Source organism: Centroberyx gerrardi, chromosome 11, assembly GCF_048128805.1.
Source record: "Centroberyx gerrardi isolate f3 chromosome 11, fCenGer3.hap1.cur.20231027, whole genome shotgun sequence".
Lineage (NCBI taxonomy): Eukaryota > Metazoa > Chordata > Actinopteri > Beryciformes > Berycidae > Centroberyx > Centroberyx gerrardi.
The window spans coordinates 12,205,160-12,222,528 of record NC_136007.1 but is presented as its reverse complement, the minus strand read 5'-3'; the positions used below and the strand labels follow the sequence as shown (position 1 = coordinate 12,222,528).

General features: G+C 43.3%; 2 protein-coding genes across 4 annotated transcripts in view; one reads left to right on the top strand and one right to left on the bottom strand.

Moving 5' to 3' along the window:
- Window positions 1-10,561, top strand: part of taok1b (TAO kinase 1b) — a 28,044-nt gene extending 17,483 nt beyond the window's left edge. For all 3 annotated transcript variants that reach the window (XM_078286470.1, XM_071910393.2, XM_071910395.2), the window contains exons 13-21: window positions 112-246; window positions 980-1,216; window positions 1,559-1,687; window positions 1,991-2,074; window positions 2,747-2,866; window positions 3,334-3,573; window positions 4,096-4,308; window positions 5,451-5,633; window positions 6,116-10,561. In XM_078286470.1, the coding sequence (XP_078142596.1) occupies window positions 112-246; window positions 980-1,216; window positions 1,559-1,687; window positions 1,991-2,074; window positions 2,747-2,866; window positions 3,334-3,573; window positions 4,096-4,308; window positions 5,451-5,633; window positions 6,116-6,631 (1,857 nt within the window). In that variant the 3' untranslated portion in view covers window positions 6,632-10,561. The remainder of the gene's footprint in view (window positions 1-111; window positions 247-979; window positions 1,217-1,558; window positions 1,688-1,990; window positions 2,075-2,746; window positions 2,867-3,333; window positions 3,574-4,095; window positions 4,309-5,450; window positions 5,634-6,115) is intronic.
- Window positions 10,562-11,417: 856 nt separating this feature from the next.
- LOC139920390 (protein ABHD15) lies at window positions 11,418-14,119 on the bottom strand. The gene is made up of 3 exons (XM_071910397.2): window positions 13,370-14,119; window positions 12,691-12,920; window positions 11,418-12,153 (listed from the first exon to the last, which is right to left on the bottom strand). The coding sequence occupies exons 1-3, from the start codon at window positions 14,117-14,119 to the stop codon at window positions 11,418-11,420; spliced, it is 1,716 nt and encodes a 571-aa protein (XP_071766498.2).
- Between the last annotated feature and the right edge of the window lie 3,250 nt (window positions 14,120-17,369).

Here is a 17,369-nt window from a genome sequence, read left to right as displayed (position 1 = left end):
TTCGCTCTCTTTCAATATGCAACTCCAAAGGTTCCCATGTCTTTACATTTCTTCCTGTATGTGCATTGTTTTTTATATTACCATGACAATGCTGCTGCTCTGTGTCTCTAGGAGGAAGAGGAGAGTTTCGTTGGGGAGCAGGCAGCCAGCGGACAGCCGTCTGAGCCCCAGGCGCCGCCAGCTCCAGCCCCTAGGAAGCACTACCGCAACAGAGAGCACTTTGCCACCATACGCACAGCGTCACTTGTGAGAACACACTTGCTTTCTCCTGGGGGTCACTCACCTATCGCTCTGCTCTGGATGGGATGTCCTGTTCCAAAATTGCTCTATTGTCAGTGGTAGTTCTACAGGATCGTCAGATCTTACGAGAAGCACGTTTAAGTTGTTTGACAAACAGGCTAAGAGATAATTCCCTACTGTACACTCACTACCCTTCCCTCTCCAGCTACAACCACACTGTACACACGCTGCTTGTGAGTCCACATAGCTACAGATTGTTAAATTGTTTATTGAGGAATGTGTAGGGCCGCACAATCATGGCTAAAATTACAGCCCTGATCATTTTTCTAGCTATTGTGATTACAATTATTATACACAATTATAAATCTTGATGAATTCAGGAGCAAAATTATTTTACTGCACTTTTTGCATCTCATATCCATGTCTTTACTATTTTCAGTTACAATGGATGTTTTAAATTGAATTTAATAGTTTCAACATTGCTGTTACACCGATATATTAAAATCACATTCTACATTTATACACAGTTTATTGTGCAGTCATATATAATGCATGGGCTGCCACTTTGTTCTGGATATGAAGTGTCACACATGAAACTTTTGTAAGATGTCTTTACTCCTCCACACCAATGCCACCAAGTCAAATTCCTCTACATTTATTATACTTGTGAAATGTTCTGCTTCTGATTTTGAATCTGAATGAATGTACCGTGCTAACTCTCTCTGTCCACGTCCTGCAGGTGACCCGTGAGATGCAGGAGCATGAGCAGGACTCAGAGCTGCGGGAGCAGATGTCGGGATACAAACGCATGAGACGGCAACACCAGAAGCACCTGATGGCCCTGGAGAACAAGCTGAAGGGGGAGATGGACGAGCACAGGCTGAGGCTGGACAAAGAGCTGGAGAGCCAGAGGAACGCCTTCACCCAAGAGATTGAGAAACTGCTCAAAAAACACCAGTCGGCCATGGAGAAAGACGTATGTAGACACACAGATGAAGGAAAATACACACAGAAACTTACTCACACACACGAAAACTTTTTTGTGATTTTATTTTATTTATTTATTTATTTTCTCTGACAAATCTTCCAATGCTGCATTTTTTTTTATTTGACATGGGTCTGCAAAATGTCAAGGAAGGCCAGGGTTGTAAAGTTTTGTGTGGTGTGAAATTGAAAACAGGCATCATATGACAGCTTGGCCCAGTGTTATAAAATTCCCATTCATACAGAAACATTTCTATTCCTATCGTCTAAACGTGTTCCAACAATTGAAGCGTGTGTTTTTTTGTTTCTTACTCAACTCCTGTGTTTGGTTTAGCTGAAGACGTTTGCCAACGATGAGAAGAAGTTCCAGCAGCACATCCAGGTGCAGCAGAAGAAGGAGCTCAGCAGCTTCCTGGAGTCACAGAAACGGGAGTACAAACTACGGAAAGAGCAGCTCAAAGAGGTACTCAACACACACACACACTCTCAAATTTGTTTACATTTGTCCGGTATTTTTGTTACTGAGCATAATTCAGCATTCTCAACCAAGATATGAAGATAAACATATTCTTGGACTTTGTTTAGAAGTGTAATTTCCTCCTAGTCCACTGTAAATATGGAAGGCTTAAATTAAAAATAATGTCATTATGCCTAAATGCTGACATATTTCCATATACAGCGATGATATCTGTGCTCTGATATATTGATTGACCTGATCACACTCGGCTCTGCTTCTTCTCTAAAACAATCTGCACACCTGTGGCAGGAACTGAGTGAGAACCAGTCGACCCCCAAGAAAGAGAAGCAGGAGTGGCTGTCCAAGCAGAAAGAGAACATCCAGCACTTCCAGGTCACTATTCATTCACTTCACAGGCTGATAACTTTTGATATCATTAAAATGTCTATGTAATGTCATAGTATTCTGACATGAACTGAAGCATAAGGTACTGTTATGTGAGATGCTAGGAAAAATTTTAGCTAATTAGTTAAATGTCAAATATAAGAAAAAAAGTTGTTTGATTTTACTCATTTTGTCAGCGATGTTTCTCCTTGTATTATTCAGATACTTGTGAAATTAAATCAAGAGTGATAGAGATACAACAATTTGAGACCATTTTAAAATGTAATATTTAATCTAGGGCTCCAACTAGAATTAATTTATTGATTTAAACAATTAACCTAAATGACTAATGACTGCTGTTCAGGTGTTTGTGCACAGCAGTTACTGTGAATGTGCCATTTCAGCTTTGCACAGTGAACAAAGCACCTTGTCTTTAGACACACTGGGTTGGCATTTTTTGTTTTGTTTTGTTGGTATTTTAATTCTCATATACTCATGGTTAAGGCTTGTCGCAGCCATGTTCAAAATATACAAATTTACACAGTTGACGTAATCGACAAATCGTTGCAGCCCTAATTTAATCCTAAATCTTCAGGAGCGATATTAGAGTTTCTCCATTTTAATGTTATTGCAATGGGAGGCATCCGGTATTGTGATGTGACATGGTGACGTGATTTTCAGGCGGAGGAAGAGGCCAACCTGCTGAGGAGACAGAGGCAGTACCTGGAGCTGGAGTGCCGACGCTTCAAACGGAGGATCCTCATTGCTAGACACAACGTAGAGCAGGACCTGGCCAGAGAGGTGCCTACACACACACATACACACACATACACTACCAGTCAAAAGTTTTGACACACATATTTTTCTTTATTTTTACTATTTTCCACATTTAGGAATAATAGCAAAGACATCAAAACTATGAAATAAGACAAATGGAATTATGCAGTGACCAAAAAACTGTTTAACAAATCAAAACCATCTTATATTTTAGATTCTTTAAAGTAGCTGCCCTTTGCCTTGATGGAAAGGCAAAGGCTTTGGAAAGAAATTCATACATAGGCATCAACCTTCCTATTTATATTTGTCTAAGAAACAAATTAAGCATAAGCCTTTAGATCAAAATGGCTTTAAGATAATGAAAAACATAGTGCATTCAATGAGGGGTGTCAAAACTTTTGACTGGTAGTGTACATGCATACATTCATATATACATTTATTTTTGGACCCATCTCGCCTTACTTCTCCCCCCACCCCCCCACCCCCGTCAGGAGCTGAACAAGCGCCAGACGCAGAAGGACCTGGAGCACGCCATGCTGCTCAGGCACCACGAGTCGATGCAAGAGCTGGAGTTCCGGCACCTGGGGACGATCCAGAAGGCGCGGGCGGAGCTGATCCGGACCCAGCACCAGACAGAGCTCACCAACCAGCTGGAATACAACAAGAGGAGGGAGAGGGAGCTGAGGCGCAAACATGTCATGGAGGTCCGACAGCAGCCCAAGAGCCTCAAGGTACATACACACTTATGTTTTGGGGGTGTGGGGGAATTTGGATCAGCTGAAGGGTCTTTTTGCAAGACACAGAATCCCTGCAAGTTTCAGGGATGCTGTTCTGTAGCTCATCCTCCACGCTGACCTCTCTGGAGGGGAGCAAATAAAAAAAGAATATCCCTACAGGGAACTAATGAGTATCACATTATTTGTTTATTATTATATAAATATTGAAAAATATCACATGGCTTACATATGCAAAATCACATGTTAAATAATCAAATTGATGGTCATTGCATTGAACTGCATGGTAATGTTAAGTGTGATGTCAAACAAAACTCTGAAATTTTCAAATAATAAAATGTTTCATACCTCATTTTTGGATAAAATTTGCTTGTTATCAATTTAGACCAGAATTGCGTATCATACGTGTGTGCACACTTACACTTACACACACACACACACACACAATCACTTGTGGAGATTCAGTACTTATACTCCCTCACTCAACATCTTCATGTCTTTCCCCTCTGTCCACCTCAGTCCAAGGAGCTGCAGATCAAGAAGCAGTTCCAGGACACGTGTAAAACCCAGACGAGGCAGTACAAGGCCCTGAGGAACCACCTGCTGGAGACGACGCCCAAGGCAGATCACAAGGCCGTGCTGAAGAGGCTGAAGGAGGAGCAGACCAGGAAGCTGGCCATCCTGGCCGAGCAGTACGACCACTCCATCAACGACATGCTCTCCACACAGGCTGTGAGTACCTGAACACAAGGGCTGGAAATGTGACGAAGAATATGAGAATTTCTAGGTCTAGTTATGTAAACTCAGTCATTTCACATATTTGTGTATTTGTTATTATCAGGGTTCCCACTGGCCTTGAAAATGCTTGAAAGTTTGTGTATTTGAAAAAAATAAAATGAGGTCTTGGAAAGTTTTTGAAAACAAATGGATGGCCTTGAAAATACTTATAATTAAAATATAGCACCCAAATTCATCAACATGCCTCAGCTTTCTCGACCTTCGTCCGATCTAGGATCAACACTTAACATCCTGAGAAAAACCCTATGATGGATATTTACATTGATGTAGCAGCACTTGACATGACAAGATCATGAATTCAAAATTAGGCCTCTATGTCAAATTTTGACCACTGTCATGTCTTACCCCAAAATATGCTAATTTTTACTCCTCGAATTTCACCAAATAAGTCCTGGAAAGTCATTAAAAGGTCCTTGAACCATGCAAGGCTGTATGTATTTATGTTACTGTATTAGGTCCCCACATAAATTATTGTATTTGGCAAATATGTTAATTTTGATACAGGATTTTTGAGTCCAATTATTTGGGCAGAAAATTAGAAATATCATCCTATATTGATGGTTTCTTGAAAGATCTCTTTTCCTTGGGAAGTAAATCTCACATTTGGTTCTCAAGACGTATCTCAAAATGGCTGCACTGAAGGCCATTTGACAGGTAAAATACATGGTGACAGATATCAAAGTTACAGTTCTTTCTGTGCCTTAATTTACTGCTAATACACGTGTATAGTATAAACTGTATTTTTGTATGCAGTTGTATTGTTGATGTGTTGCTGTAAATGTGAGATCTTAACCGTGAGTGTGTGACTCATATCATGTGCCTCATGTCTTGTGCTTATTATATCAGTACATTATTGAGGGAATATATGTCAATACAGCGTGCCCGTGAAAGGCTAATATGGGCCGATAATGGTGATGCATCAATATATCTGTTGGGCCAGCGACCCCATGCAGCTCACAAAGACTGACTTTCTATCTGTCTCTATATCTCTGTCTCTGTCTTGCTGTGTGTGTCTCTCTGTCTCTGTGTCTGTCTCTCTGTCTCTCTCTTTGTCTGTCTTGCCTGCCTGCCCTCAGCTGCGGCTGGACGAGGCTCAGGAGGGCGAGTGCCAGGTTCTGAGGATGCAGCTGCAGCAGGAGCTGGAGCTGCTCAACGCCTACCAGAGCAAGATCAAGATGCAGACAGACGCCCAGCACGACAAGGAAAGGAGGGAGCTAGAGCAGAGGGTGTCGCTGCGCAGGGCTTTGTTGGAGCAGAAGGTAAGGAAGGCTCTGTGCTTGTTACTGTATTATGTTACTGTATAGGACCTGTTTGTCATCACTGCTTTTGGCTTTCCACTGTAGCCTTCAAACCGTTTTGCTGTGTGTGTTTAAGCTAATAGCCACTCTGCCGCTCCTTAGTAATTTCCCCTCATGTGGACAGTATATCATACCACCTTTGAAGTTCTATTCCAAAATGTTATATATCCATTTCTGGATAAAAAAACACAAATGTTACCTGAATCTTATCACTCAGGATATATCTCAAGAATACAGAGGATCATGTCTGAAAGTGTTTTTTTTTTTTTTTTGTTTCCATTTTCCTCCCAACCAAGAACTTAAGAACCAATTATCTGTTAAAAGCAGGCCAAAATTGTTTTTGTGTGCTGTCATTAATTTTGTATGAGTAGGTGTCACTTGAGTGGTGAATATCCCTTTTTGTAACAGAGCTCCTCATTTGTCCACTGTGTTTATTTCCCCAGATCGAGGAGGAGATGCTCGCCCTGCAGAACGAGCGCCTGGAGCGAATCCGCTCGCTGCTGGAGCGCCAGGCCAGAGAGATCGAGGCCTTCGACTCAGAGTCAATGAGGCTGGGCTTCAGCAACATGGTCCTCACTAACCTGGCCCCCGACTCCCAGGGGGGCTGGGGGGGAGGAGGCGGTGGAGGCCAGGGGGCTCAGGGGGGAGGCCACTGGCCCGGAGGAGGAGGAGGAGGAGGAGGAGGAGGAGGCGGCCACCATAGTCATCATCACCAGGGGGGCTCCAGCTCCCAGCAGCCCTGGGGTCACCCCATGCTGGCTGGGGGCCCGCCGCCCTGGAGCCTCCACCACCCTGGAGGGGGGAGTCAGAGGGGGAGCGGGGGGGGCGCGGGAGGGGTGAGGAACAGCCCGCAGGCTATGAGGAGGACGTCATCGGGGGGGAGGAGTGAACAGGGCATGAGCAGGAGCGCCAGCATCACCTCTCAGATCTCCAACGGGTCTCACCTGTCATACACCTAGACCACACACACAGACACTTAAAGAAAACACAATATGTCTTACGTTCAATTCTTGTGCACCGAGAAAACACTGTACACACACACACCATGCATGCACCACACATGCTTTACATACACTTCCTGTTATTTCCCGCAGCACACACTGCACAGTGCTCATACTGGGACTGGGTTTTCCTCAGCCCAGTTCCTCTCCCATTACCACTGCTCTTTTACTTCAGTGTACTGCTAGCAGGGGACTGTGGAAACCCAAAAGCCTTAAGGCTAATCCATGTTGGCTAAGGGCCGTAGTACAGTATGCCATAGTGCAATAGTGTCACATCTTTTTAATGTAGCTTATAGTGCTATTTTATTTGTTTTGATTTGCCATACTAGTCTCTGTTGCCATAGACTCAGACTAGTGTATCCATATTGTCGGACATCACATACAGTTTGTTATCAAGAGTTATTTGTTTTTAATGCAGTATGCAATCTTTATGTTTATTTGGGGTAAACCTGATATGCTATCAGTTATTGTGGTGGTACAATAAACAGCATTATGGGAAAAGGTTGCATTCATGGTGCAAGTTGTAATGTAACATTTGAAAATTAGTCTTAGTGCCAAGGGTGAAAACTGAGAACAAAAGCCCAGCAGGTTGTATCCCTAAACCACTCACAGCTCAAGATTTTAGATTTTTTACAGAGACAAACAACTTGCTGATGGACAGTTTAATGAGATTACTGTTGATGTGCAGTAGCAGGCGTTGAGAAGGGAAGAGTGGAGGTAGAGGCTTGAGTCAAGAAAGAGATTCAGAACAGTTTAGACAGTTTTAGAGGGGAAATAGGAGAAAAAGTGTGCAAAGATTGTTGCAAGTGAGTACTCATGGCGAGTACAATTAGAGTATCTGGGTTTATTATCGGAGTAGTGCAGGGAGAGGGAGCCGTGTGCCACGGAGTGTCGAGAGTCTGCAGGTTTTCATTCCAAACAAACACAACACCAGCTGATTTCACTGATTAGCACACCTTCAGTCACGGAGGAGGAACTAACCAGTGAAATCACCTGCTGTAGTCCTTTGTTGGAATGAAAACCTGCAGACTGTCGGCCCTCCATGGCACACAGTTGCCTATCTTTGGAGTCGTGTGTACAGATTGTATGTTGTACTGTGTGTGTGTGTGGCTGCAAAGATGCCAAAAGCGAGGGTGCAGAGTCGGACTCCTTTCGTCATTATGATTGTTTATGCCAACGTATTATAATGTATTTTCAAAGAGTTGGTGCCAGAAATGTTCACGGAGGTTAAAGTAATATGATGATGTGGCCAATTAGCTACATGTTTTGCTGAATTGGAGGAGAAAAAAGTAGTCATTTTACGTGCACGCTTGCCCTTATTGGGTCGACTCTTGGTTTTCCACAAGCCCCTGCCCTTCATTCACACTAGCCCATATCTAGTGGAAGGCCAGTCTGAGGGAAGCTGTAGCCTTACTAGTTCACAGCCCTCACGACAGGCAAGGGTTTTCAGCAGCGCTTAACCTCTACTTGAATAGTTTTAAAACTGGTATTCTGTCTTCACTTGTTTGCAGTAACTCCAGATCTAATCTGGCACTGTCTTGGTTGGTGGAAGCTATGCAGTAGGAAACTTTCTCTTGACAAATATAATGATGCCTGTCGGCTTACCTCAAGAACAAAGTCAAGTAGCGCTCCACCAGAAGGTGTTGTGACTTGCGGATGACTTGCACTTTGGCACAGGCCTACACCCACACTCAATGTTAATCAGACATACTTAAAAACACACACATACGATCAACATTTCTCAATTTTTATCCTCCTCTCAATCCAATGTCCCTTTCCACACTTGGCTGATGAATGCATGTACCAAGACACATTTTGTGAAAGTGGTGTTAAATTGGACAAGTGGGAATGGGACATAACAAAGCATAAATAAGTGAAGAGTTTTTTGAAGAGTGGCGATACACTCAACGGTTGTTAGGTCAATGTGCTGTAAATGAGCAGCAGGTAACAAAGTGACATATAGGGTCAAACTCCTTTCCTATGTGATCAAAGCAACAGTGCTGAGGCAACTCCTTGGACACTGCTGTGCATCACAGTTGCCTAAAAGATGCCCTTTGTATCATAACATTTAAAGGAAAAGTAGTTTTTAGGGGCTAGAATCTGAGTGAGAGAGCGTAGCTTCACTAGACCTTGGTTGGTTTATGACTGCTGAATGTCTCGATGGGCGGATGGGTGGTGATGCTGTGATCTCCCCTGCCATGCCCCTGCAACCTTCCCCAGTCTGACACCCCGCTCTGCCTCACCCCCCCCCCCCCCCCCCCCCCTTCCCGGTGACCCCGTCATCCCGCTCCCCTCCGCTTCCTCCCCTCCTGAACCTGGTGTGGTCTCGACCCCCCTCCTGCCCTCCTTGGGAAGAGCTCTTCAACCAGGTGAAACAAAAGAAAAAAATACTATATATATATAATTATAGAAATCTATAAATAAAAAAAGACTATAGTGAAACAAAGAGATAAAGGTGGAGGTTTTATGACGAGATTATGCATTACATGATGTTCAAAGGTGGAATGTACAGGAAAACATGTTAATATTGTATATTTAGAATTTGAAGAACATGGAAATCTAATAAATTGACAAATCAAAGACAAATTAACTGCTTGTGATGAGGACAGTGACATGGTTTATAACAGCGGTATTCAAACAAACACCTTAGATTTACAGTGGCTCAGTTTTCACTGTCACACTTGCAATTGTAAACAATAGCAACACAGTTCTAGGTCGAATCACCTAGATTAAATGGCAACATTTTGTTCTATGCTGAATAAGGGTGATTTTGCACATAATTTGAAATTTAATTGTATTCAATAATTTTAGCCAATGATTTAGCATTGGCTACATTTTGCTGACATTTTGATGGCCATTATAAGAAAGTCAATCTCTGCATTCTAGTTTCACTTCTAGAAAAAACAGGAATTATCCTTAAACATCTGGAGTAGCTTAAAACTACCAAACTCTCCTCAACAAAACAGAATTCTGAAATGTTTAGATACACATTCACTATATTTAGTGTACTCCTTCACCCAAAATTGTTTTCAACGCTGTTGCACACAAGACAGTGAAAATGTAGCCATGCAGTGATTTCTAGAATGAGTTACTGATGGGTTTTGTTGGAGTCCACTGAAATCTTTTGGACTTTTTCATCGCACCTGATCTTTTTTTTTTATCGTACCTCCCTGCATTCAGAACTCTTCCTCTCCTGTTGTTTTTCTTGGCTCACTTTTGAAAAAAAAAAAGAAGAAAAAAAAATCTCTTTACCCTGCTCTTCAACCAGTATGCCATTGTTCCCAACCCCTTTTTTATAGTTTTTCAATTCATAGTTTTATTTCCTTTTTATGTCGGAAAAGGTCATTTTATTTTCCAAATGATGTGTGTAGAGGGCCAGATGAGTGGCAGTTTGGTTTAGACCTCATCTTGTGTTTACTATGACTCTCAAAGTGTTTCGAGGCAGTCGGGGAAGAGTCTAGTTTAGACCTCGGTCACTCAGAACTGGATCAGTTGTACTCTGATTGCACAAGAGATTGGCCAGATTAAGAGTCTACTGTGATTACCCTTACCGCAACGAGGGATCGCTGCCATTGGCTGATAGTAAGCGGGAGGCAGGGTTACGTCTCTGTACAGTCTGTTTATCAGTATTCCTTTTCTCTCTCCTGTCATTGGTGGATCTTGCTGTTTTATTCTCCCTGGTCCAGAGACCTGTATTAAACTGTATTAAATTGTATAGATTGTGCAAAAAAGCTGAATGTCAGATTACAGAAGAGAAAAGCTATTCCTTACAGAAGACAAAGTGATTTAAAATGTATAAAAGAAATTCAGAAACAAAGTTTAGGGGATAAATGTAATATTTTGTTTGTAATTACTATTTTTTGTTGGAAGAGGGCTACTGGATAAAGAATCATCTGTAATAAAGTAATTTTAATATTTCTTTGTCCTTGGTGTTTTGTGGATGAGAGAGACATGCCAAAAAAACCATGCTGAACATAAACATTTGATTTCCTCCTATTGTTTCATAAAGGCCTGAGGTTATTTATAATCAAACTTTCTACAGTGGCTGATACCACACTGTTGTGTAAAGTCCAGCCAAGAAATGACCTGCATTGATTGGAGCCTGTAGACTTGTGTGTGTTTTGCGCAACTCCTCTTTGTAAACAGTCCACATGGGATATTTTGTTTTTAAGCAACTGGCAGCCATATTGCATGAAAGCTTGTTGCTTTGAAAACCATGTGGACATGTGTAGACACAAATACTGACAAATATGGTGACCCTTTGATTTTTTTTTTTATACACATTCAGATAAATATTGTTGAAATTTCGAACAGGACAAACAGTGTTCCAGGGCTAGTATTTGTTTTTCTGTCTTTGCTGAAGAAGGTCATGTGTCCTCTTGATCATTTCTGCCCAATTCTGGAGGCGGAGCTCTAAGGAAGCATCTATCAAAGAGAAGCCATACTGCCTGGCCTGCATTAAAACAGACACTTTCCTGTTGACATTCAGTCAACGTTTGAAGTTTTGATTCTCAATCCCAAATCCTAAATCCTAAAAGAGCATTCCTGTTTTGCTGATTTGTCCTGCTTTCTGTGTCCCTGATCACATTCCTGTGAAAAGGATTGTCTTCTCATCAGTCTCATCTCAGAACTCAGTAACAGATGTGACTTGAAAGTGATGAAGAAAAGCCTAGACGGTGTCCAACGACTGGATTCAATTTCTATGTAGAATTCCCTCTTCTTCCATCTTCCTCCATCTCCATCCTCAGCGAGTATGGGACCTCTTCCAAGTGAACTCCCCATCCTCTGCTTCCTCATAGACTTGTTCATGTGTCTGTTGCCGCGGCCTCCTCATCACGGTGGCTCTCCTCCTGCGAGGGGGCGCAGTGGCCATGTTCCCGGTCCTGCTCCTCTGCCCCGCCGGACCGTATTCCCCTCCCGCACCGCCCCACCTCACCCCGTCCCTCTCCTCGTCCTTCAGGAAATCAGCCACCACTCTGAAGTACTCTAGAACTGCTACGTGACTCCAGTTACCCTCCTCCACCTCCCCGTTTCCAATCCCGCCTTTCTCCATCCCTCCCTCCCCCTCATCTCGCCCCTCCAGAGTGAATCCGCAGTGCCCGCCTCTGTCCGTCATCACCAGGAGGAAGTAAGGATTGCTCTGGAACAGGGGGAGGGGCATGGTGGAGGCGGGGGGCAGGAGAGGGTCGTCCCGGCTGCGTATACAGAGCAGAGGGACCGCCACCTCGTCCGCGTCTCTCAGAGGTTCGTTCCTCTCCCAGTAGCTGTCCCAGTCCGTGGCTGGGTAAGCCCTCTCCCCCAGGGCCCAGGCCACTGAGGGTCCCAGGCCCCGCGGGGGGTGTGAGGAGCTTGTTGGAGAGCTGGGGGGTTTCTGCTGAGGCTGAGGGGCGGAGCAGAAAAGAGCCTCTTCAAAGTCTCTGAGGGAGGAGCAGCTGAGGGCCCGATCCACATCCAGGACTGCACTGAAGGAACTTGCATATCTGAGAGGGGAGCAGAGGTGGAAAAAAGTTGATTTTGAATCAAATTCTTATAATCCCGTCCATAATGCATCCATATGCACATTGTAACCGTTAGGGATGGGATGATACGCTTCTCTCACGATATGATTCAATACGCAGTATGGGCTTCATGATTCGATCCAACTACAATACGATAAATAAAAGTTCAGTCATAACAACGTATGACTGTACAGAATTATGTTTATTTCTGAGCCACAAATCTTTCTAGTAATGGCAATGGCTTTCTAGAATGTAAACAACAGTGTTAAAATGTCATGACAAAGCACAAATAATATAATTTCAATGGAGAGCTTGTGAAATTGTGATGGACAAACCATCTAATTTTGAATTGCTACAGCAGAATAAAATAGAGCTAATATCACAATTCATTTTCCTGTCCCATGATACCCATTTTTGTGTTGCAATATATGGAATTTCAATATACTGTCCCATCCCTAGTAACATTATTAATTTTCATCTTGCTCCACCTCTCCATCATCTGCAACAAACTGCTCTCACCTGCTGACCTGCAGTTTCCTGTGGAAGAGCGCCCCCCAGCGGTAAATGGGAGGCATGGCCGTTTCAAACCACAGTTGGCCCTGCAGCACAGGAGAGATGGCTGCAGCCGCTGTCAAGTACGAGCTGGAGCCGCACTCCCCCAAGTAGGACATCAGAAGACCTGAGCCTGAACCCTCGCTCACTGCCACCAGCACAGAGGACGGGTGGCGGCCTCGCACATAAGCCACCGCCTGACAGTGGAAGGCATGAAAGAGATTGTTGTCACTGTCGGGTGAAAACCATGTATCTCCAAGTTGTCAACTTTTCTGGAACTGACAAAACCAGCCTTGTTTATAGCTTGATGACAATGCATTTTTCACATTATGCAATGGATTTGAAAGCGTTTCATCAACCCAAAATGTTGGCAGACATTCTCAGGCCACAGAAGACCATGTAATCCTTCAACTGAAATGAAAAATCTCCAAAATTAGAGTCACAAGGTTTTCACAGAACAGCAGTGTTATGTTACTTTGTTATATAAATGAATATGATCAGCTTCAAAATAATGTGTTTGGTGTTACTACAAGTAGCAGGCAGCAAAAGCTGGCAAAGCCATTTATTCAATGTCATTTCACATAGTGCATGATAAAAATATGTTGCTGAATAGTGTGCAATACAATAAGAAATTCTAATCCTATACCTGCTCAAGATCAGCTGGGTCTCCAAACTCGGTCAGTCGTGGTGTGGTCAGTGGGCAGCCTGCCGTGCCTCGCGGGTGAAACACCACCGCGTAGAATCCCTGCCGCAGGGCCAGGCGGCACAGCCCCTTCAGGTGGGGGGTCACCCCTCCCCAGCACTGAGGGATGAGGAGGAGGACAGGAGGAGTGGAGGTGTGACACCCCAGCGCCTTTCCCCCCGACTGATGCTCCCTCCTTCCCTCCTCCCCCCTCCCGCCCAGCCTGGTCCCCACAGCCCAGTCCAGAGCCACGATGCCCCCGTCTCTCAGTGACAGATGGTCCCTGGTGAACTGCACCTCGTCCTCCCAGCGGCCTCCCCCCTGGTTCCCCCACAGCAGGCCGGACAGAGTCTGGAGGTGAGCGTCTCCTCTGGGCCAGGCGGCCAGCCTCGGCGAGGCCAGAGAGCCGCAGTGCCGGCGCAGGTGGTGGGCCAGCGCAGTGGGTTTGCAAGCCAGACTGGGTCTATCTGTCTGACCTGGGCCAGACATGTTATCTGTCCCTGGTGGTCCTGTCTGCTTGGTCCACGTTCTGTCATTCCTGTGCAGCGGGAGCTCCAGGACCCAGCAGACAGTGACCCAGAGTCTCCAGGCTGCAGCCTTCACAGCCAGCCTCAGCCAACACTGCAACCTGGGCCAGCGGAGAGCCAGAGAGAGCAGGAGAAGTAACAGCAATGGGAGCAAACAGAGCAAACAGTCCCATATAAAGACTGCCATTGGCAAATACAGGATTGTAGTTGTTGTTTAACACATAAAAACTAGAATGCTCTCTGGGACGTTTTGCTGTGACCTCAGTTACCTCTGACCTCCATATTTTGCAAAGTCTGACTTTGTTGCTTCATGCACCAGTGGGACGAAGTGAAGCAGAATAGCCTGATAAATAGACTGATATCCCTAACCTCTTCTTTCTCCAGTTTGTTAGTAAGTCCATTTGGAAAATTTAAATTGTTGTCTCTGCTCTCCTACTGCCCCTCCTCCTCCTCCCCCCTTTCTCCTCCCTCCATAAATCATTTACCATAAACCATGGGCTCAAACAGAAGCCGAGCAAACAGAAGGCACATAAATCTTTCCTATTAAACTGTTAACATAATCATACTCTCTTTGATCTTCTACTATGCCTACCGTCATTTTTTTGCATTCTGACCCCTGTGTACCTGCGGATGAGTTGTTTTTTTCCAATATTGGAGACAGTAGTGAAATGAAAGACTTTGAAAGACCTTGCCTTGTAAAAATTCTAACTCTAGAAAGTCAAAGCAACAGACATAACGCCTGTTGCTTTGACTTTCTAGAGTAGTAGTTTATAGTTAATATTCAATCTTATCCCCAATTCAAACTAGTTAATAGAGAAAAAAAATGCAAGAAGGTTTTTCAAAGGGGGTGAACAATATAATGTAAACAGCTAATAATATCTGAATATCAAGTACATTATAAAGGCAGTGATCTCCAACCATGTGTCATCAACCAAGCATAACTATAGCAACTGATTCACCCTGAGAGGAGGAGCTGATCAATGAAATCAGCTGCCATAGTGTTGGAGTGAAAACCTGCAGACACCTGGCTCTCGATGGCACGTGGTTGGAGACGGCTGAAATAAGGAGCAGAGCCTCGCTTTGGCGTCAGAACAGCTTGGAATGATGTCATGTTGTGAGCCGTGAACTGTGAGTAGTGGGATACTGGACCATTCTTCAAGAAAGCCTCCAGTTCTTTGAGGAATGAAAAAAAGGTTGAAATCTACTTCACAACCACATGCAGGTTTTCATTCCAACCAAACACGACGCCTGGTGATTTCACTGATTGGCACAACTTCAACCAGAGAGGAGGAAGTAATCAGTGAAAACACCTGCTGCAGTGTTCGGTTGGAATGAAAACCGGAATACTCCACTTCACACTCCATGGCATGTGATGGCCCATCCCTGATCTAGACTCAAGAACTTTCCATAAAGGTTCAATGCTGTCAGGAAGACTGGGGAGGCCATGGAAGGCATTGATTTCATCCTGGTGTTCATGAAACCACTCTTGAATCTGTTTATCAGTGTGTATGGGGACATTATCATCTTGGAGTGATATAATGGCCTTTTATTCTTTTACCTTTATATAAACCATGCAGAGCAATCATCAGACCTAATGACTCCCACAAGATGGCTGCCCATACCGTCATCCACCACCATGTTACTTTTTCCACCGCTCTGTGTTCCAGGTTTTGTGCTGCTAATACCAGGCTAAGGTAATGCATCTTTGTGCATTGATCTTAGATAAAAGCGGTTTCTGAATGGCAGCCCTGCCTTAAATACCGGCTTTGTGAAGCTGACCACATACAGTTTTTGTTGATTCAGTTCTATGCTAAATGGGTTGTAGTTTTCTCATGTTTAGCAACTGTCCTGTTAGTGTCCATCTACCTCTGTCAGTGAGCTTTGACTTGTGATCACTGTTCCTCTTTGCCGGTGCAGTTTGTCCATGTTCCGCATATTTCAACACTATTTAAATTTTATAATAATTTTTTAAATATTATAATGTAATTGTGTACACTATGGCAATAAATATTTTTCAAGCCATAACGCTTACTGCTGTGCCACTTTTGAATTTGTTCTAGGCCTATTTGGCCTATTTAGACATTTGTATCATTCTGTCAGGTGAGGCTACTATAGCTTATGGCATGGCTTTGTTGAATAGTTTAAATCTAATCAACTCACTGTGCAGTCAAGAAGTCTGGTCAATTTTGTTGATTTCTAATCCAGTTAAAAAGTGACACCTTGGGCCAAATATATGTTACTCCTGGTTACTGCAAACAGTCTTGCTGAACTTGTTTTTTTGTTTTGTTTTGTTGCTGTTTTTGGCTAAGCTTATAAATTACTTTAGTTTGTAATGATTTTAAATCAATATTTCATGTCAAATGATTGTCTAGCAGTGTAGTAGGTGGGATAATGTGCAGGGAGTTGGTCAAATGCATTGACCAGAAGAGGAACTTTCATTTCCCTGACCCCTCCTGCTGAATAACCTGCTTTGCAGTATTGCAGATGAATACTAACAACAAACACTGGAAAGTTGACAGTGAAAACCGACAGATGCTGGCTGTCAATTTCCAAAAGCGGTTTCCATCGTATGATATTTGAGTAACTCTGGAATAGGAGTGTCATCTTCTGCACCTCTAGACAGCAACTAATGCTCCTATCATGAAGCATATTAATCCTCCTTCTCTGTAGCACAGACATCAGATACAATCAGCTGCTGTCAGGTGCTATCACTGGCAAAAACTGTGGTTATGTGTGGGAAAGTGTGGTGAAAAGAAAGAGAGAAAAGAAAATGAAAGAGCTTTCCAACACCAACTTTAAGGCCACTGTCATGCAGTTGTTTTCTCTTTGTGATCCTGAATGATGATCTTGTCTGTTTGTGTGTGTGTGTCAGGCAGAGTGAGTCAGACAATAGAGTGCACTGTGACTTCCTTTAACAGTAACACCCTTAAAGGAACAGTAAACCATTGTTAACCACCCAGCTGTGGTGCATAGATGCATTTTTATTTTGCTGATGATGGCTAACAGGGCAGAACACCATGCTAACAGGTAATCTGAACATTTCAGTATGAGGAATGTGGAAGTGTCATCCAAAAAGATACACCAACAAACCAGTATCACAGTTTTGAATCAGTCATTCCCATAGAGAACACAGTGATCATTCCCTTGTACTGTCTGAGTACAAGAGAAAATTAGATATTTAAGAAATGAATTAATATATCTGAACAACTAGAGTGGTGCATGATTTTCCACTAGAAAAACTTCAAAGGTTTAACCATCACTGTTGACATTTATTCTGTAACCTCTCTCTCCCAGGTCTGTGTGGGTATAAAGATTTGATTTAATGGTCATGACAGTTACATTTCTATCTTTAAAAGATTTCACAGATTAATCCACATATTGGCAGTGACTTTTGACAAAAAAAACAAAGAATAAACATAAAAGTGAAAAAGAAATCC

Excerpts from the sequence above, each read along its gene's own strand:
- LOC139920390 (XM_071910397.2), bottom strand. The coding sequence starts at position 14,119 with ATGGCAGTCTTTATATGGGACTGTTTGCTCTGTTTGCTCCCATTGCTG. Across the intron at positions 12,921-13,369 it reads ACCCAGCTGATCTTGAGCAG|GCGGTGGCTTATGTGCGAGG; the intron begins GTATAGGATTAG and ends TTCCACTGTCAG. Across the intron at positions 12,154-12,690 it reads AGGAAACTGCAGGTCAGCAG|ATATGCAAGTTCCTTCAGTG; the intron begins GTGAGAGCAGTT and ends CTCCCCTCTCAG.